The sequence below is a fragment of the Mustela putorius genome, unplaced genomic scaffold (assembly GCF_011764305.1).
Source record: "Mustela putorius furo isolate JIRA1106 unplaced genomic scaffold, ASM1176430v1.1 tig00003867_pilon_pilon_pilon, whole genome shotgun sequence".
NCBI lineage: Eukaryota > Metazoa > Chordata > Mammalia > Carnivora > Mustelidae > Mustela > Mustela putorius.
The window spans coordinates 1,271,360-1,292,161 of NW_025422019.1; the positions used below are offsets into that span (position 1 = coordinate 1,271,360).

At 46.5% G+C, this 20,802-nt stretch overlaps 2 protein-coding genes across 2 annotated transcripts in view; one reads left to right on the plus strand and one right to left on the minus strand.

Annotated features, from left to right (window-relative positions):
- Positions 1 to 1,568: 1,568 nt before the first annotated feature.
- LOC101680269 (basic proline-rich protein) lies at positions 1,569 to 20,032 on the minus strand. The gene is made up of 3 exons (XM_004777819.1): positions 19,543 to 20,032; positions 19,132 to 19,505; positions 1,569 to 2,183 (listed from the first exon to the last, which is right to left on the minus strand). The coding sequence occupies exons 1-3, from the start codon at positions 20,030 to 20,032 to the stop codon at positions 1,569 to 1,571; spliced, it is 1,479 nt and encodes a 492-aa protein (XP_004777876.1).
- MAP3K2 (mitogen-activated protein kinase kinase kinase 2) overlaps positions 19,786 to 20,802 on the plus strand; it is an 85,214-nt gene continuing 84,197 nt past the window's right edge. The window contains exon 1 of the mRNA XM_045066531.1: positions 19,786 to 19,915. The gene's annotated coding sequence lies outside the window, so the exon portion shown is untranslated. The remainder of the gene's footprint in view (positions 19,916 to 20,802) is intronic.

Consider the following 20,802-nt stretch of genomic DNA (forward strand, 5'->3'; position numbering starts at 1 on the left):
CTGGAACTTATCTGTGATTCAAATTTAATATCACAAGTTTAAATACCTCTATGCTTTAAAGCCATTTTCTCTGAGATACACATAAGTACGATAGAGAGAGAGAGAGAGAGAGAGAGAGAGCGCTTTATGACACCCAGTGTGCTTCGAAATGTTTACAAAGGATGAAAGTTTAGATGGAAAGGAGCTAACAAAAAGCTGTTCTACCAAAGCCAGCCTATAGCTACAAAGAGGATGGGCCTTTTTGGAGAGCAGGAAGCTAATCCCTACAAGTCTAAAAGCCTGCTGTTGTTAGTAAGATCCTAAGTATTCCATGCTCAAATGATTTTGTTGAGAGAATCATTAGCTTGATGCCATTGCATTGGACTGACTGCAGGAATTAGTGTAATGTGGGCTTAATAAGAGGAGGACTGCAAGTCAAAGAATTTTATGTTTGGCCATATTCATTTTCTTCACTACATCAAAGAAGGTTTCCTAAAGGCTACAGGCAAGGAATCAGAGAGGTAAAAATCTCCTCTGCATCAATGACAGAAATGTCATTTTTTAAAAATTAAATATTGGTACTATGTTTAATTAGTCCTATTGTATTTACATTCTCTTAGAAAGTCTTACATGTATGTATCTTCTTTTTTTTAAAGACTTTATTTTTGTAGAGCAGTTTTAGGTTCACAAAAAATTGAGGGGAGTGCACAGAGATTTCCCATATACCCCAACCACTGTACCCCCACATGTATAGACTCCCCATCAACATCCCCAACAGAGTGTACATTTGTTAAAACTGATGAACCTACACTAACACATCATAATTAGCCAAAGCCCGTAGTTTATATTTGGGTTTGACCCTGATGTGGTACATTCTGTGGGTATGTCCACCACGATGGACACCATCCATCTTTACCGTATCATACAGAGGAGTTCCACTGCCCTAAAATCATCTGTGCTTCATTTATTCCTGCCTCCCCTCACTGCCCCAACAACCCTGGCAACTACTGATATATATATATATATATATATATATATATATATATATATATTTTTTTTTTTTTTTAACTGTCTCCATACTGCCTTTTGCTGAATGTCATATAAGAATGTCATGGAATCATACCATACGTAGCCTTTTACATGTATGTATGTTAATACAAATTTTAAGTATCCAATGAGTTAAAATAAATTGCAGTACCAAAGAACAGAAACATTACCTATTTTTATATTTTTTTCTCACAAAGTAGTCCTAATAATTATTTGTCATGTTCATTACTAATCCTAATGTTCTGTTTAAATAATAGCATTTATGTAACACAAAAGTAAATAATACAGAATATAAAATTTACAATAAACACCTATTTTTCATAGTTAATGATATAATTCTGACATACACTATTTCAAATAAACCTTTTCATATTTCTAGGTTAAAGCAACATATACACAGGTATGTGTATAATTTTTAACATATTATTATGGGTTTGGGGAGTCTGGCATGGCTGTGTCCCAGGCTGGATCTCTAAAGTTGGTCACGCGAATATTTGTCCCACCTCCTCCGCTGCCTGGGCTCTGTTTAAGCCAAGGTATGCTTAGCCCACGAAGACCTGGCCGCTGTTCTCAAGGGGCCCACAGTCTGGTGATGAAGCCAGACCCCAAACAGGCCGGCAGAGAGCAATACCGAAGGTGCCAGCACGTAGCCTCCCCCAGGTAACCCAGTCCGGAGGAGGTCTTCTGAGAAGGCTTCCTGGAGGAGGTGGGCCTCGGCTGGCGCGTGGAGGCGAAGGAGGACGGGGCCGGGGGTGGCGGTGGTGGTGCTGGGAGTTCAAAGAGAGGGCGTGCGAAGAGCAAGGCGGAGCGCGGCACCGGGGCCTCCCCGGCAGGTGAGCGGCCCAAACGGACCTGCACATTTGGGTCTCCCTCTGGCCGCCCCTCGCGTCCCTGAGTGCCCCGCGTCCTCCAGGCGGTCTCCCGTCCCGCTCCGCGGAGGTCGGAAGCCGGAAGGGTCGCTCCCGCGGCAGGCCGTGCGCTCCCGTCCCAAGCAGGGCCTCCGACACCGTCGCCAGCACTCCGGGCGCCCCGCCGCCCCCCGCGGGCGTCTGCTGGCAGCTCACCTCCCTCTGAGTCAGCCTGTGAGTCAGCGCCCCCTGACTGCGCCGGCCGGCCGCGTCTGGGCCGGGCTCTAGGACGCGGGACGGGGGCGGGGGCTGAGAGCGAGGAGGGAGGAGGAGGAGGAGGAGGAAGGGTGAGCTAGACAGGGGTGGAGGAAGGGAGGGAGGGGAGAATGGGCTTTGGAAGAAAAAGTGGAGAAAATAGGGGAAGAGAAAAGGGAAGGGAAAAGGGAGGAGGGAAGGAGGAGTAAAGGACGGGCGGAGGAGGAGGCGGGGGAGGCAGGAGGGAGGGAGATGGGGAGGAGGGGGGAGGAAGTGCAAGGTCCAAAGTAAGGGTTCCAAACCTTAGGCATGCAGGGCAAATTTGGCTTGTCTTCTGTTTTTGTTCAGCTGAGGAGCTGAGAATAGCTTTCAAATTTTGTAACTTGAAAAATACAAAGAGACAAACGTTTTGTAACAAATGAAAAGTATTTACAATTCAAACTTCAGCGTCCAGGAGGAGTTTTTTGGAACACTAATGCTCATTTGTAATATGTGTCCATTAGTGCTTTGCAGAACAGCAGAGTTGAGCAATTATGCGAGACTGCACGGCCCCCAAAGCCTAAAGTGTTTACTACCTGTACCTTTCAATGTTTGCTGTCCACATTCCAGGGGCTGCTCAAGTCCCTGGCTGTTAAGGAGGCAATTCTTTTTTGGAGCGCAGGGCCTGTGGAGGGGGAGGGGATGCCGGGCCTCAGGCCTGATGGGGGGGTTCCCACCCTGGGGAGCCATTCCAGCTCTGCTAACCCGTACCCAAGTTTTTGTCAGCAGTCAGTAGAGCCCTCCTTACTTGCACCCCAGGCCACTCTGTTGTGGCTGAACTTCCTCTGCTCTGGGGTAGGGAGCTACTCACTGCAGCCTGGGGACCCAGGTTTGTCCCACACCATCTTTGCGAGCCCCCCCCCCCCACCTCCGGTGGTGTGCTGGGGGCCCATGGGACCAAATACTCACTCCCAGCTAAGTGGTTGTTGCTCCTGGTTACCTATTAACCATCTAGTCCTTCCACAGGGTTTCAAGGAAGTCAGACCTGCACATTTATTGCCTTTGCTGCTCCCGGGATCGTGATAAGCCCCATTACCTGCACCCCAAGGCAAACCATCCTGGGGATCCAGGTTCTGGCCTGATGCCAGTTGTTGCTTAAGGCAGTGTTTTTGAAACTTTGTTGTTTTTTTTTTTTAAACCTCAACCCCCAGTAAGAAATACATTTTACATTGCAGCGAAGTTTCACAAAACTATTTACCCCAATTACAGGTGATGCCCTCTTGCCAGTATCTATTCCTTTTGTTTTTTGGAAATGATGATCATGAAACATGAAATTGATTGTATGAACTGCAAATGGGTTGCAACCAGCAATATGAAAAACATGTTTGATGGTGTCCAGACATATCCGTCTTTACTCTTTTTCAGTACAAAGCACAACAGCAGAAAAGGGCCTGCTTCACCTGTTAGCAGAGGCTTCCTGGCTCTCAGTATTCATGACTCTCCCTTTCACCCTTGACCTAAGACAGAGCCCTCAAACTGCAGGAGCAATAAATCTGCATACCTGTTTGTTTCTACCCTGCAGGGTGCATTGCATCTTGGTAACCACTCCCCTGGGGTGGGGAGGACAAAAGGGATTGGGGATAGGAAGAGGATTTACTCCTCACTCTACTTAAATGCTGTTTTAATTCTGTGAATTCTGACACATACCTATTACTTCATATTTTTTATTTAAAAACATTTTGAGCTAATAGAAAGGTATCTCCTGCCCCTGCAATGCAATAAGTTCATGCATTCTACCTTCCTCCCACTCCTTTCTCCCTGCTCCCTCCCCACCCACCCACCCACCCTCACCCCTCCTCCACCCCAGCATTTCTCCTTCAGAGTGAATGAAGCCTCAGAATGCTTGGCATTCCCTGAGGTGGGCGTTTCTAACAACTGATAAGTCAGAATTCCTTTTGAAAGTTAGTTGCCACTCCAGGGGTGCCTAGGTGGCTCAGTCAGTTAAGTGTCTGCTTTCCACTCAGGATCCCGGGGTCTTGGGATCAAGCTCCCTAACCCCCCCAGGGCTTCCTGCTCAGCAGGATCCTTCTTCTCTCTCTGTCTGCCAGTCCCCTGCTTCTGCTTGCTCTCTCTGTCAAATAATTTTTTTTTTTTTTTAAAGGGAAGTTGGTTGCCATCCTGTAGACTGTCTACCAACATGCAGTCTTTTTAGACTTACAAAAAAGTTGCTAGTATAGCACCTTCTGCTCAGATTTTCCCCAATGTTTGCCACAGAAGGACCAAAGCCAGGGGATTAACAAAGATATAACACTGTTCACTCATCTACTAGCCTTATTTGGATTTTGCCAAATGTCCCACTAGCATCCTGTTTCTGGTCCAGGATCCCATTCGGAATCCCACATGGCATTTAGTTGTCCTGTCCCCTTTAGCTTGCACCTGGGATAGTTCCTCAGTCTCTCTGTGCCACTGCAACACTTGGGCCAGTTATCTTGTAGGAATAGAGCTCCCTGTTTTCTCCTTCCTCTATTGAAGTTACGCATTTTTGGCAAGAATACCACAGAAGTGATGTGCCCTTCTCCAGATGCCCTATCAGGTGGTGCTGATGTGTCTAAACTGCTCATAGTAATTTTGATCACCTGGTAAAAATGGTCTCTCGGAGGTTTCTCCACTGTAAAGCCATCTGTTTTCCTTTGTCATTAATAAACATTCTGTGGGGAGATGCTTTATGACTATATAAATATCCTGTTCTCTCATACTTTTTCCCACTAATTGTAGAATCCCTTGATGATCCTTGTTTGCAACAGGCATTGCTGTGGTTTTTACCAAATAGTGATTTTTCTATTTCCACTACATTACAGATTTCTACATTAATGGGAAATCTACTGTAAAAAGGAACTCTTTCCCCCATTTATTTACTTAATCCATTATTTTTACATCTTTATGGATGATCTTTTAGATATTTCATTCTGTGGGTTCTAATCCATTACTCTTCTTTTCTGCTCAAATTGTAACAGATTTGGCAATTGGGAGCTCCCCTAAGTTGGCTTCTGTGCTCCTTGACATGCCTCCATCATTCCTGGAGCACTTCCTTACTGTGTGGCACAAGATGACCCAGGCTTCTCTGGTATTTTCCCTTCCCCAGCCCTGGAATCAGTCATTTCTCTAGGAGCCCTGGCTTGTTTTATTGGAGAATGGTATTTAGGAATTAGGATCTAGGTACAAATCAGATTTAATCTGGTTAAATGAAAATGCAAAACTGGATTGGCCTTCGGAACAGCTTGGGAAGGAAAGAGCAAGCTGTGCAGGGCTAAGGGGGCTGGTGAGAGGTGGGGACCCAAACAGTGGAGAAAGAGTGGGCAGAGCAGAGTGAGCCAAGGCAGTGAGGGCAGTGTGACTGTTCAATCCTTGGCTGGGAATACCTGAGGGTATACAAATAAAAGAAAAGATTTAGAAAGAAACCATCAATAAAACAAGAAAAGGCAGCCTACTGAATGGGAGAATATATTGCAAATGATCTATCCAATAAAGGATTAATATTCAAAGTATATGAAGAACTTACAGAACTCAACACCGGAAAAAAAAAAAAACATAAAAACCCAAATAATGTGATTTTAAAATGTACAGAGGACTTGAACAGACATTTCTCCAAACAAAAATACAGGTGATCAACAGACATATGAAATGGTGCTCCACATCACTGATCATTAGGGAAATGCAAATCAAAACCACAGTAAGCTATCACCTCATACCAGAATGGCTCAAAAACTCAAAACACAAGACTCAAAAACATGAGAAATAACAAATGTTGGTGAGGATGTAGAGGAAAGGGGACCCTAGTGGTGGTAGGAATGTAAACTGGTGTAGTCATTGTAGAAAACAGTATGGATTTTCCTAAAACAATTAAAAACAGGATTACCATAAGATCCAGTACCACATGATTCAGATACCCACTACTGGATATTTACCCAAAGAAACAAAAACACTAATTAGAAAAGATACATGCATCCTTTATTTTAGCATTATTGACAATGGACAAGATACAGAAGCAACCCAACTGCCCGTTGATAGATGAATGGATGAAGAAGATATATTACATATATACAATGGAATATTGGTCAGCCATAAAAAGAATGAAATCTTGCCATTGGTGACAATGTGGATGGATCTGGAGGGTATTATGCTAAGTGAAGTATGTTAGAGAAAGAAATACCATATGATTTTACTTCTGTGTGGAATAAACAAACAAAGAAAAAGCAGAAATAGACCCATAAATACAGGAAACAAACTGGTGGTTGTTGTGGGGTGGGGTGGGCAAAATGGATGAAGGGGGTGGGAGATACAGATTTTCAGTTATGGAATGAGTAAGTCATGGGAATAACAGGTACAGCATAGTGAATATCACCAATGGCACTGTCATGCATTGCATGGTGACAGATGGGAGCTATGCTTGTGAGCATACACAGACTTACAGAATCACTATTTTGTACATCTGAAACTAAAGTCCCATTGTGCATGAACTGTACTTCAATTTAAAAGAACAAGGAGAGGGTGCCTGGGTGGCTCAGTAGGTTAAGCCTCTGCCTTCGGCTCAGGTCATGATCTCAGGGTCCTGGGATCGAGCCCCGGAGTCGGGCTCTCTGCTCAACAGGGAACCTGCTTCCCCCTCTCTCTCTGCCTGCCTCTCTGCCTACTTGGGATTTCTGTCTGTCAAGTAAATAAATGAAATCGTTATAAACAATAATAAAAAAAAAAAAAAAAAAACAAGGAGAGGTGCCTGGGTGACTCACTTGGTTGAACATCCAACTCTTGATTTTTGGCTCAGGTCATGATCTCAGTGTCCTATGATCAAACCCCGTGTCAGGCTCCATACTCACCAGGGAGTCTGCTGGAGATTCTCTCTCTCCCTCGCCATCTGACCCTCTCCCCTCTCTAAAATAAATAAATACATCTTAGGGGTGCCTGAGTGGCTCAGTGGGTTAAGCCTCTGCCTTCAGCTCAGGTCATGATCTCAGGGGATCGAGCCCCACAGGGACCTCTCTGCTCAGCAGGGAGCCTGCTTCTCCCTCTCTCTCTCTGCCTACTTGTGATCTCTCTCTCCGTGTCAAATAAATAAATAAAATCTTTTTTTAAAAATAAAATAAATAAATACATCTTGAAAAAATTAAAAAACAAAACAAAACAAAACAAAAATCAAGGAACACTAGGGCGTTAGCAGGGATATGCTCCTGGGGTGTGCAGCCGGCACCTGGAGTTGGGAGGGAGAGATCACTTTTCATTTTTGTCTTTAACAGTGTCTGTGTTTGTTGTTTCCTTTTTTGAAACCAAAGAACAATGAAAGGGGCGCTGTTGGACCAGTGTAGTGGGGTTCACCCAGCACAGCGGGTCTTTGCATGGGGGGCCAGCCACTTTGTAGTTTCAAATGCTGAAATCCTTGGGGCTGAGAGGGAGTGCGGCTTTCAAACTCCGCTGCTTGTCACCCACCACAAGAAGTACATCTTATAACATGTTCTAACATATAGACACATAAATTCAACTTAAACCGATATCCACAAGCTGTTTTCTATTCCAGGCAGGTTATTTTCAGCTAGTTTGATTCCACAACATACTAATGAATGGATCCAAACTTGCAGTTTGAAAAACACCCCTCCGGGCCAACCTCTTATTGTGCAAACAGGGAAACTGAGGTCCTAAGAAGGGAACTGAGTGCCCCAAATGCTATGGCTTTTCAAGAGGACCTTTTTACTTATGACCTTTCAAACAATGCTACATTTTTATAGCTACTGGGGGGGAAATAGGTCTGGATAATGAGAGTAGATGTTTTGAAAGTATGAAGAGTCAGATGAAATTGGGCTAAGGGTCTTGAACCAGGACTTTCTGGCCTTATTCAATAGCCCCAAATGCCTCATGTTGGAGGCCATAGGCTCTTTGAAATAAAGTAAATGTTTTGTCATTCATCTGTCCCTTCACAACTTACTCAGCAAAAGCTCTGAGAAGGTACTATGCAGAGGCAGGCCTGTAGGATGAAAGTGTGTCTTGCCCTCAGGGTGCTCTCAGTGTCCTTGGGAAGCCCACAGACAAGCCCCCAGAGAGGACCTTGAGGTAAGAGATGTACAGGGTAGGAGTGGGGCAGACTGAGGATTTGGGGCCCTGAGAGTGAAGTGATGGGAAGGACAAGAAGGGGTTGGAGACACAGAGGCTCCATGGTGGAGGGCTTCTCTGCCTGCCACCCCATGGAGTTTAAACTTTATCCTATGGGCAATGGGGGCCTGTGACATGCTCTGAGAAGGGGAGTGACCTGGCCAGATTTGCATCCATTACAATGATTCCTGTAGTCACAGGAAGCTGGTGGCCAAAATCTGACACTGCAGCTCATGGAAGCCACCCTAGGAGGTGACCCAGGTCGAGAAAAAGGGGAGCTAGAGTTTACAGGGAACAGCTGACAGCAAGAGCAGGCCTGCTGAGGCGTGAAGGCAGCTTTGTAGCCCCTGCCCCATCCGAGTGCAGAGACCATGCACACTTTTCTAAAGACATGGTGCTGACATCAGAGAGAGTTCTCAGACCCTCTAACCTAAGGGACTGCCCTAGAGAATCACACCAGCCCGCGCCCCAGAACTCAGTCCCTGAGTCCCTTGGATGGAACACAAGGTGGGGTGTTAACAGTGAAAAGACATACAGTGCACTGTCCTGGGGAGACCTGGTTTCGAAAGTTCCTCTTCCACATACAAATTAGGTGACTTTAGGAAAGTTGGTTAACTTTGCCCTGGCTTATGTATAATTTCCTCCTTGCCCAATGCAGGAGACAGGGGTAAGTGTGGATGAGTTAGTGTGTTTAAGGTCTGTTGTAAACCCAAATGAAGAGTCACTCTCATAATCTTTTAAAGATGAGGAGGCCAAGGTCAGAGAGGTTAAGTGACTCGCCCAAGGCTACCCAGCTGGTGGAACTAGGAGCCCAGCGGTGGTCTGAGTGTATTCAGCCTGTGTTCCTTCTAGGAGCTAGCGTTTCTCCATGCTGGGATTCCACAGCAAGTAAAGCCCTGCAGCCTGCACCCAGCCTGAAATGATGCGCGACTATTAACCTAATCCTTGGGGGGGTGCAGAGTATATAGCAATGAGTCACCCTGAGCAGCTCCAACAAAGAGACCCCCTCCTCCCCAGCCAGCACTTGGGCTGAGACTTGGTTGCCAAGCAACAAGACATAACATATATAAATACAACCCAGTTTCTCGCTGTAACAGTGAGGCCTATTTCTTTCACTGCTGTCTTCCCCTTACTTTTGCCCTCTGCCCTGGCTGCCTTCCCTGCAGCTTCTCCTGGGGCAGTAGGTTTGCTCCTCAAGGGAAGAGCTTCCAGATCAGAGTGAAGGCAGACTGCAGAGGCAGATTCCTGAGGGTGGATGGGGAGTTCTGCCTGGGCGACAAATGGGACAAGGCTGTGCAGGGCGGGGTGGGAGAGAGGTGCAGAAGGTGTGGGTGGTGGCCACAGACGGGATGGTAGGGGCGGCGGTAGCTGAACAGGACTTCCTGACGTTGAGGCAGCAGCATGGCAGAAGGAGGCACCTCAGATTGGGGGGGGTGTGCCCATTTCCTCGGGGCAGGAGGGCCTTCTGCTGCTCTGGGTGCCCCAGTGGTGGTGACAGCCTCCTGTGTGGGTCTCATGCCATCTCCTCTTGAACCTGTGCGTTTCTCATTCCATCTTGCATTACCAGTTTAGCTGCAGAATATCTTGAGAGGGTGGCTCCTCTGGGAGGGCCTCTTGCCTATGCACTTGTCCTGCTTGTGCCCAAGACAGTGTACATGGTAACAGTTATTATTTTAGGACTCCTTTTGTGGTCAAGCAATGAACTTGGCACTGCATATAGATCATCCTTAACCCTCACAATGATACTATAGCTTTGGTATTATTTTTTCATCAGTTTTATTAGGCTTAATTTACACATAATAAAATGTACCATTTTTACCTATACAATGTGATAGTTTGACAAATGGATACAATGTTGTAGTCAGCATCGTGGTGTTCATGACCTAGAACAATTCCATCACCCCTCTGCAGCCTGTCCTCTTCCCTTGGCCCCTGGCAACCACACTGACACTAGAGTTTTACCTTTCCTAGACTTTCATTGACATGGAAGGCAGCTATGCTAACCACCATACAACCAACGTGAAATGGAATAATGCCATATATAGTCCTTTGGTGAAAGTCTTCTTTTACTTACCATAATGCTTTTGAAATGTTATCATTGTTTAGGTCCTTTATTAGTCCAGCTAATGAATATCTGGGCTGTTTCCATTTGGGGGCTATTACGAAAAAAGTGGCACCAAATGTATATGTACAAGCATTTCTATAGATGTGTTTTCGTCTCTCTAGGTGGAACTGCTGGTTCATTCAAAAGATGAAAGACTGAAGCTCAGAGAGGTTAAGAAACTTGCCTGAGCAGACGGACATACCTTGGCAGAAATTCACAGCCAAGCCTCACCTTAGTGGCAGGTGGTCACCCAGAGGAAATAGGTATTTTTTTAGTTGAAAGTAATTCTTTGGCCAGTAATTCCTGTAGTAGTGCATACCTGGGCTGGATTCAGCTATATTCTGGCTCTAAGCTGGCAGAAGCCGCCTGACGCTCAGCACAAGCTGCTGAGTGTTTGGGGGCATAGGTCACTTTTTGGAGACATTTCAGCAGGTGACTTCTATAAGCCTGGGTGGCAGGACTGTGAGCTGTTTTGTTTTCTGAAGGTGTTTGCCAGCCTTCTCCACTCTGAAAGGGCTGTTTTCTCTAAATAATTACTGGAGGGGAGAGACTTTGAGCGGAAGCACTGTGCTCCTCACCAGGCTTGTAACCAGTGGTCTGAATATCCACTGTGAATGTCTTGAGTCTGTCCTCGCTTTCACAACTGTTGGTTGTTGGCATATTTCTGAAAGGGAGGGTTTTCCCTTCTTCCTCATTTAAGTTTAGAACACTGTGCCTCATGAATGATTATGTGGGAGATAACCCTTTATTATCATCACTTTCATGTTCCACATGTTCCAGATTTGGCCCTAATTAACCCCTTGACGCTGACTCTGGCGTCCTTTCCACACATGTATAATGCCCCAGGCTTTTGTACTTCTGCAGCAGCCCCAGTCCCTTTTGGTAAAGAGTGGCATTCAGAAACCTAGACTGAAACACTAGATAGACTCACTGTGACTGGGATATCCCACTTCTAGGCCTCCTCAGGCTACAAGTTTAAAAGCAGCAGGGTTATGTAAGTGCCATGAGACTACATTTGTAAGTGAGGGCTTGGCAAAATTGGGCACCAGGTTCTAAGGGAATCTACAGTAGGTGGCAGGTCCATTGCACGGCAGAACCCTGGCCAAGTCAACCAGGCAGTAAAGTTTCTCTGCACAGAAATCCCTCCACAGGGGTGCCTGGGTGGCTCAGTCATCACGTGTCTGGTTTCGGCCCAGGTCATAATCCCAGGGTCCTGGGATCAAGCCCTGCATTGGGGTCCCTGGTTGGTGGGAAGCCTATTTCTCCCTCTCCCACTCGCCCTGCTTTCTTACTGTGTTCTCTTTCTTGCTGTCCCTCTGTCAAATAAATAAATAAAATCTTTAAAAGAAAAGAAAAGAAATCCCTCCACAAATTTCTTGAAGTCTGAGGCAACAACCTCAAGGGTTGAGGGGGCAGGTAACATCTTTTAGTTTTTCTTTCTTTGGCATGAATAACTTTCAGGGCAGAGGACATGATAGGCTGGTTCTTTTTCTTTTTAAATATTTTATTTATTCACTTGAGAGAGAGAGAGAGAAAATAAGAGAAGAGAGGGTCAGGGGGAGAAGCAGACTCCCCACTGAGTGGGGAGCCTGATGCAGAACCAGATCCCAGGACTCCAGGATTATGACCAAGCAGAAGGCAGTTGCCCAACCAACTGAAACAGCCAGGCGCCAGACATGCTGGTTCTTAAGGATGGTGGTGGAGGGCCAGGGAGTGGCAGGAGAAGAATGGTCTTAGGGGCTCCAGAAGATACACTGTGTTTCCAGTGGTGACAGAAAACTACCCAAGTTCTCTGGGCATGGCCCCTCTGCTATGCTCAAGGCTGATGGAGCAACTGGCTCATGAGAGTCTGATCATAATGAACTCCAAAATTAGAGGTGAGGACTCATAATATGGGGTCACCATCTCAGAGTCGGTCTCCCTGAAAGTAACTGCCTTCTGGTGTGTGTGGGCACCCTCCATTCTCAAGGGGCTGCTGGCTCTACAGTCTACTGGGGCAGGTGTGGCGCTGGGCCTCTCACAGACAGCAATGGGGGCAAGGCTTTCTGTATCCAGTGGCTTTCACATGCCTTGCCCCACTGGTGTCCAACACAATCCTGTCTTCTGTTCAGTGAGCCCGACCAAGAGGGTCAGGCACCAGTTCTGGCCAACTCCAGTGTTCGTGGCTGAGCCTGGCCAGAGCCACCAGGCTTGGCCACAGTAGGGCAGCCAGTGTTTGAGGGCACAGGGAACCCCACTCTCTGAAACAGGTCTGAGCAACCACAGCAGTCTGGAGGGGCCAAGGGGTCAGTGGCACTGCCGTCTCTCAGGACACTGAGCCTTCTCCAGTGCAGCTCCAGACAGGCTGGCCTCTGATGAAGAACCAGACCTTCAGATGAAGAAAGAATGTCATCCCTTTGAGTAGATTTGCAGGAACCAGCTGTGAAAGGAGCTGCACCATGCTGGGTTGAGGCGCATCTTGAGCCAGAAGGATGGAGATGACTAATTCTTCACTGATGTCTATTGGTATCAACACCCATGATGGCTGATGGCGTACCTGGCTCTGAAAGGGAGCTTGGGGGTCCCTGGAGGGAAGGAAGCCAGTGGTTTCACCAGGGACCAGTCTGAACCTGGAGGGCCGAGCCCCAGGTGCTGGGAGGGGCAGCTGAAGGCAAGACAGGGCGTGGTACCCTGTGGTATTAGGCAATTAGGGAGGGGCTCTGGGACCTGGCATTAGGGAGGAACCCAGAGATACCAGGCACTGGAGAGGGCTGGATGCTGGACTCCTTTCAGGGCTGCTCCATTAGGTGGCCCAGCAGCCTGGTAACAGCAACCCTGCTTTTCTCTGCCACATTTTCCTATGCAAAAGAGAATATGAATAGGAATATACATATGAAATGAGAATGTGCAAATGAGGATAATCATTCCCATGACGTTCTCTTGGGATGTTTGTGAGAAACACCAATAAAACATGGTGAAGAGAGTGGGGAAGAAGCAGAGAGAGAAGGAAATAAGAGGAACAGGAAGAGAACCAGACAATATGAACAAGAGAAAGGGAAGAAACATATTCCTCATTCTGCTATTGAGACACAGAGATTGGAGGCAACAATGGGCCATTAGGGGGTGCTGCAGCGGTGGAGGCCACCGGGAGGCCCCAAGCAAACGGCCAACTTCTCAAAAACCCTAATTTACTATAAAGTCTTAGAATGTGTTAGCTCAGATAACCCATGTGATTTAAACATCTCTAGGACCTTTTCCAAAACAGAAAGTTCTCCCCCAGTAACAGTCCGTAATTTCCTTTTCCACTGTATCATGTCCTATCTAACACCATGATGAGGGCTAAAGGAATGTGAAAGGGACAGTCATCTCTAGGATGAGTTTCACTTCTCAAATTTCACTTAGCATCGGTGTCTCACGTGATCTGTCATTTTGTTGTAAATACCAAGGGCAAAAAAAAAATCTCTATTATGTTCCCTGGCAGCCAAGAGGCTGTCCTTAGCTCTCTATTCATTATATGAACATCTTTCATTAAAAAGAAATTAGAATAAAAGTTAAAATTAAAGTATACATACCAGCTATCAAATTTGTAATTATAGCAGAAAGAAAGTAAAACTACTTAGGTTGCATAAATGAAAAAAAGTAGGATATAAAATTGCATTATAGGATTGCAACTGCCTAAAACTACCTAAAAATGTATAAAAGCAAAAAATACCATCACAACAAAGATCTTTGCAGGGAGAAAAGACTGAATGGGAATAGCTATAGATGGAATGAGAGGGTTTTCTTCCTTGTGTGTCCCACATTTTCCATCAATATGTGTAACATAATGTAAAATACACAATACACAATTTTAAAGAGATATAGGTAATAGCAACTGATAAAGGAAATAATTAGAGATAACCAAAATCACAGAAAATTCAAGACAAACCTCTGGGGGAAATCTTGTCATATGGCCTCTTTCCACACTCAGAAAGTTGCTTGGGCGATCCCAAACAGCAGAAATCCCAGAAATGATTTTTCTTGGCTTCCGGAAGTACTGTGGATTTTTGTCAGGAGCTTTACCTTACTAATGTTTTGCTTTTTGACAAAAAAAAAGTGAGTGTCCACCCCAACTGCCTTGGGGATGATGATGACAATAATAAAAAATAAATAAAAATAAATAATAGACTTGTCATGGATCATTTATACAGCACATGGTATACCTACAGTGTCCTGTTCTAGTTCCCCAAGTCACGGCTCTCCATGTGCTTCCCAGGGAGACACGATTGGCTGCCAGGCAACAGTCATCTATCCCTCAGCTCTTGTAACCTCTAGCTTGGGCTTGTGGTCAGATGTGGCCTGGCAGTGTGCTCAGCCCTGGGCATACCTCATGTAGGCTGAACCCATCATGGTAGTGCTGACTCCTTTGTAGACACAGGAAAGGAGCTGGCCCAGCGCCAGTCAATGAAATGCTCTCAGGAGGAAGTTCAGCTACAAGTGACAGACACTTACTCCCTCCTTATGTGAAAGTACAGAGCCCTGTGGTACAGACTGGGATGGGGGTTGTGTTTCTACCACTTCTGTGTGGCCCCTTGTCCTCATTCTCCAAGACAGCCTAGAAGGTATTCCAGGATGGAGAAAGGGATGAAGACAGAGAAGGCAAAGCAGTTGTCTCTTGGGGAAGGGTCTCTCAAGAAGGTTCTTGGATGAACACTTCATTGATTTCCCTTTTGCTAGTACCTAGTCACAGGACCACATTTAGGTACAAGGGAGGCTGTTTATTATAGAAGGTCTATTGCTCAGCCAAAATTTGATTTTTATGGAAAAGGCAGAATGAACTCAGGGGCACCATTAGCAGATTTTTAGCAAGAACAAAAGGGCAGTCTTCTGGATGGCAGATGTGAGATTGCTCTTAGTGAAGAGAATCACAAGCACACTTAGCCTCAGATTTTTGTTTTGTTTTGTTTTGTTTTTATTTAAATTCAATTAACATATAATGTATTATTAGTTTCAGAGGTAGAATTTAGTGATTCACCAGACTTATATATTACCCAGTGCTCATTACTAAATCACAGATTTTGGTTTCCAGTGTTATTCTCTAATAAGAGAAAACAGGATTCCATGGAGAATGGCTGATTCTAGGACTGTGGTAGAAATATTCAAGATGAGTCTGGCACATTTGGTAATGCCAGAAAGTAAGGAAGTACTCAAAAAGTAGGAAAAACAAAGAAAATCCCACAATGGTGGGGGAATGTCAAAGGGTCACAGGAACCAATGGAAAGAACTCCAAATGGCCAAATCTGTAACAATTTGAGCAACAAAGTAAATATATTATATTGGATTACAGCCCAAGGTATAAAATAAATATCTATAAGTCCATATTAATATAAATAAATGATTGCATAAATAATAACTGAGAGAAGATACACATTTTCTATGGAGAATTCCAAGGAATTTATATAGATACTCTGCACCCTTAGGAAGTGAAACACAACTCCCCACTCCTTAGGTGGGAGCACTGTGACTTCCTTTCAAAGAGCACAATATGGAAAGTGGGGGGAGAAAAGAGTGTGAGAAATCTGACAAGTGAGGATTCAAACTGGCAACCAAGGTCAACCTCAACAGCCGTAAGTCATGCTGATGATGTGACCGCTGATAGGTTGTGATAAGAAAGGCATGCTTCCTCTGTGATAGTCCTCAAATTCATAACCCTAGGTTAAGTATGAGAAAAACATAAGACACACCACAGTGGAGGAAAAGTTTACAAAATACCTGACCAGTGCTTCTCAGAACTGTTAAGGTCATCAAAAACAAGGGATGTCATTCATAGTCAAGAGGCGCCTAAGTTAACAGGAGGACAGAATATAAAGTGGGATACTAGATGGCATTCAGACACAGAAAAAGGACATTAGATAAAAACTATAGAAATCTGAATGAAGTGTGGATTTCAGTTAATTACAATTTATTAATATTGGCTCCCTAATTTGACAAATGTTTCAGATATTAACAATTGAAACTGGATGTGGGGTATATGGGGACTCTCCGTACCATCTGCTCAATTTCTCTGTAAATATAAATCTGTTCTAAAAAATTAAAAGATTATGAGAAAGAGAGAAACAGAGAGTGAGAATTAATATATGAATCCTTCCCCTTTCCTGTGTAGGATGCCAAGCTATTTGGAGGTGAGGAGTCACCTTCTGACAGCAGAGATGACAATTCATGGCCTAACCAACTTGGGCCCCTCTATTGGGTTTTCGCTATATAGGAAAAGAATCTTCGCTCTTCAAGCTGTTTTGGGCTAGGTGTTTTGATCCTTGCAGCTGAATGCATCCCAACGGATAGTCCTCAGATCACTTCCTCAGCTACTGCTGTGGTTTAGATCTTTATCTCCTTACTCAAGATCTTTAGCCTGCTTAAACACCCTTCCTTCCTCATCTGGTTGCTCTCTTCTCTGGATTTACCCCCTGGCTACATTTCTCCCAATATCCCAAGGCCAGCGACTCCTACCCTTCCCAGGACAGGGTTATTCTCTTACACTTCCAAGCTTGTGTACACTTGAGTTCTTCTGCCTGGAATGCCCATTCTTCCATCCTTATTTCTCCCAGCAAATAACTTCCTGAATTTAAGTTTCAGCTCACCATGTGTGATGGGCAGGACTCTCATATGTCCCTGAAGATCCCACTGGTAAAGATGGCCTGCATAGCCCTTGGTACTGTGAATATAATGAACTATACTTTTATGATTAGATTATGTGGTATGACATAGTAGATTTTAAAAAAAGATTTGTTTATTTTAGAGAGGGGGTGAGGGGCTGAGGAAGAGAGAGTCCCAAGTAGACTCTGCACTCTGCGTGGAGCCTCACACAGCTCTCAGTCTCATGACTGAGCTAAAACCAATGGTTGGATGCCCAACTGACTGCACCACCCAGGAACCCCAACACAACTGATTTAAGAACGGGTTATCTGGGAGGGGCTGATTTAATCATATGAACTTTTAAAAAGCAGAGAGTTTTCTCTGACTGGCAACAAAAAAGGAAGTCAGGCAGAGATTCAGCATGTGAGGGAAATTTGATTTTCAAGAAATTCTCTGTTGCTGGCTTTGAGAACAAAGGGCGGGGTCACATGGCAAGGAATGCCAGAGGCGGGGTGGGGGGGGGCCCTTTAGAAGTTGACAGCAGGCCTTGGCTGATTGCCAGCAAAGAAATAGGGACCTCAACTCTACAACCACAAGGAAATGAATTCTGCCAACAACAAGAATGAGGATGGAAGCAGATCTTCCCCAGAACGCCCAGATAAGAACCAGCCCAGCTGAGGTCCTGATGATACCGAACAGAGAACACAGCCATGATGCCATGCAAACTCTGATCTAGGGAGTTATGAACTACTAAGAACTCCTTTCTGTGGCATACCAGGCTTAGAATGTTAGAATCAAAACACTTAAAAACCTTGACTTTATGTGTACTTAAGCTTTAAATTCCCCTACTTTCTAAACAAATGGGGGCAAATTGACTTTCTGTTGAGCTCTGTATTTCTGAGGTCCTTTGGTATTGGCCCTTCTTTGTATTGGCTGCCTAATTCTCTGCAGAGCAGATGAACCATTATCAGCTCAGGCTGATAGTCATTTAGGTTGTTTTGAGGCTCTCTCTCTTACAAACACTTGTCAAATAACAACTTCGCTCCTGTGTCTTTTACATCTCTGTGAAAGGGTCTGTAATGAGAATTTGAGGAAGGGGACCCAAATATTTTGTTATTACACAACACTCTCTCCCTCAGTTCCTGCCCCACGATGCCAGCTCCCTTGAGGAGCTAGGACTCCCTGAGTTGGAGCAGTTGCTCACCTCCAGGCCTGGCAGGTGTGGCTCCCATCTCTCACAATTCAGTTGCTGGAATAAAAATGTGGTCTGGAATACACAGGAAGGGGTGAGATCCATAATGTACCGAGAAACCAAGTAGACGCTGAGCGAGGGAAAAAATGGTACAGGAAGTTGTAAGGGGGGTACTTGAGGAAATAATAGATGGGGCGGAAAAGATGTTTTCTGGGTCAGAGTAGCGTGGGCTAAAAACAATACAGGTCACTTCGCAGTGGGCCTCCAACGCCAACACGATTGAATTGTATTTTATCCTGAGGGCGATGGAGAGTGAAGGAAGGAATTAGTGAAAAGAGATTCCGGTTTCAGATTATGCTATTAGCTCGAGGGGTGGGGTGTCAACTCCACTCTGAGCTGTTTCCACATGTGTTAAACTGGGAAAGTAGTACTTGCTGGACTGACCTCGAATGGTGATAGGAACTAAACAGAGAACAGCTGTAAAACTTAGAAGGCTGAACCTTGTGTGTGTGTGTGGGGGGGGGCGTGGTTTACTGTTAGTTGACAAGCTGACAATAATTTCTAAAGTCCTTCAGTAAAAAATTCTGGGGGTGCCTGGGTGGCTCAGTGTGTTAAGCCTCTGGAATCGGCTCGGGTCATGATCTCAGGGTCCTGGGATCGAGCCCCACATCGGGCTCTCTGCTCAGCAGGGAGCATGCTTCCTCCTCTCTCTCTGCCGGCCTCTCTGCCTACTTGTGATCTCACTCTGTCAAATAAATAAATAAAAACTTAAAAGAAAAAAAAATCTGCAATGAAGTCCGAAAATCAACAGGCTTGTTGCCTGCAAACAACATGCTACGGACTCAGAGTCGCTCTCAGTCTTTCATTGCTCTGCTGCTCCGCGCCGGGCTCAAAGCCCAAGCAGGAGACGCTCCCCTGGGTTTGCTTGGAAGTCTCGGGCGCCGAGGACTCCCGCAGAAGGTGGGGGTTATTGGCGCGCGTGCGTGTGCCCGGCGCACTGGGACCCGAGCCGCGGCTGGGAGATAGGGGCGGGGCTCGCGCCGGGGCTGACCCGGGCTGGGAATCCCCGCACTGCCCAACGCCGGGGGAAGCAGAGCTTGTGTGGGCGCAGCTGGCCACTGCGCAGGCGCGGGCACGGTCCTCTCGGCCTGCGTGCGGCGTCGCAGGCTGGGCGCGCGCGCCCGTGGCGGGTTCCGCTCCCGGCGGGCGGAGGGCTGCGCGCGCACAGGCGAGCCGGCCGTGACGTGCGCCGCGCTACGCCCAACGTCACGGGTCCGTGTGTAGTGGCGGCCCGCTGCCCTCAGCGGCGGCGCCTGACGAAAGTGGTGCGGCCGCTGGGTGCGGTGTTCAGGGGTCGTGCGGCGTGCGGCGGCTACGAGGGCGAGGACGACGACCGGCAGGCCCGGCACCTCCAACCGCGGAGTCGCCGCTCTTGCCCCTTCTCCGGCCTCTGGCGGCGCCCGGCCCACGGCTTCCTCCTTTCCTGCTCAGCTTCGCGCGGGCCTCGGGGCCGCGGCGTCTAGAAGTACCGAGGGGAGCCGAGAGGGCCCGGTCGGCCGCGACCGTCCACGCGCACTCCACCCCGCCCGTCGCGGGCTCCATGTGAAGGAGGGATCCGGCCCGCGCCAGACTCTTCGCGCGCCCCTCCGGCCCCCGGGGGCCCGCGGCCTCCCCCGACAGGGGGGCGCGGTGACAGGCCGCGCGGGGGCGGAGGGGCGGGCTCGGAGGCAGCGGCTGCCCCTCCTCGGGCCTGCGGCTCCCTACGTCCCCGCGGAACGGCCGGTACGTGCCTGTGTTTGTGTGGGGCGGGGGCCGCGGCGGGCCTGTGCGCAGCTCCCCAGGCGGGGGTTTCGCTAGGTGGTTGTCCTCCGGGTGGAGAGATTTCGGGGGTCCCCGCATCTTGTCCTGAGCCTCAAGTCTGAGCGCAGTAGACTGCTGGGCTGTGTAGCTGTCAGACACGTACTTTGCATGGATTTTAGAAGGAAGATTGCAGCTGCCCCGGGAGAAGTGTTATATGCAGTAAGCGAAAAAGTGCTTGTCTTTGCACTGTCACATTGTGATAATCTACTGATTGGGAAGGGGAGGTGGTGATTCTTCAAGCCTTAGGATTTACCATTTGGCCGGCAGTTGTCTTGCTTTGTCTGACTTTGTCTTTTCAGCACAATGAGGTCGGTACGTGTCTCCCCATTTTACAGATGAAAAATTGAGTCTCGGAGAGATTAGGGAATTTGCCCAAGGTCATGCACCTGGTAATTCGGGAAGCCCTGTTTCCCATATATGTATTTTCTGTAGGACTGTATTTTTGAGTCTTGAAAAAAATTATGTGAGGAAAATGAGAATAGTTGGAGAGTTTCTTCCTGGGAGTAAATTCTAAAGTAGGTAGATGTAATTTTCTTGTGCTTAGGCTGTTCAGTGTGTTTTGCTGCAGCTTAGCCAAATCATTTTCTTGGCTTTTTTTTTTTTTTTCTTTTAAAAAATTACTTTTAAAGGGTGGCGCTGGGCACCTTTACCCGTTTGCAGTAAAAAAAAAAAATTAACAGAAAAAAGAAATTAACTTTTATTAAAAAAGAAATGTAATAAAATTTAAAAAGGATGAAACAAAAAAGAAATATAATTGGTAAAATGCATATTTCCTGAAAAGTTAACTTTACTTGTGCAGTTTGTTCTTG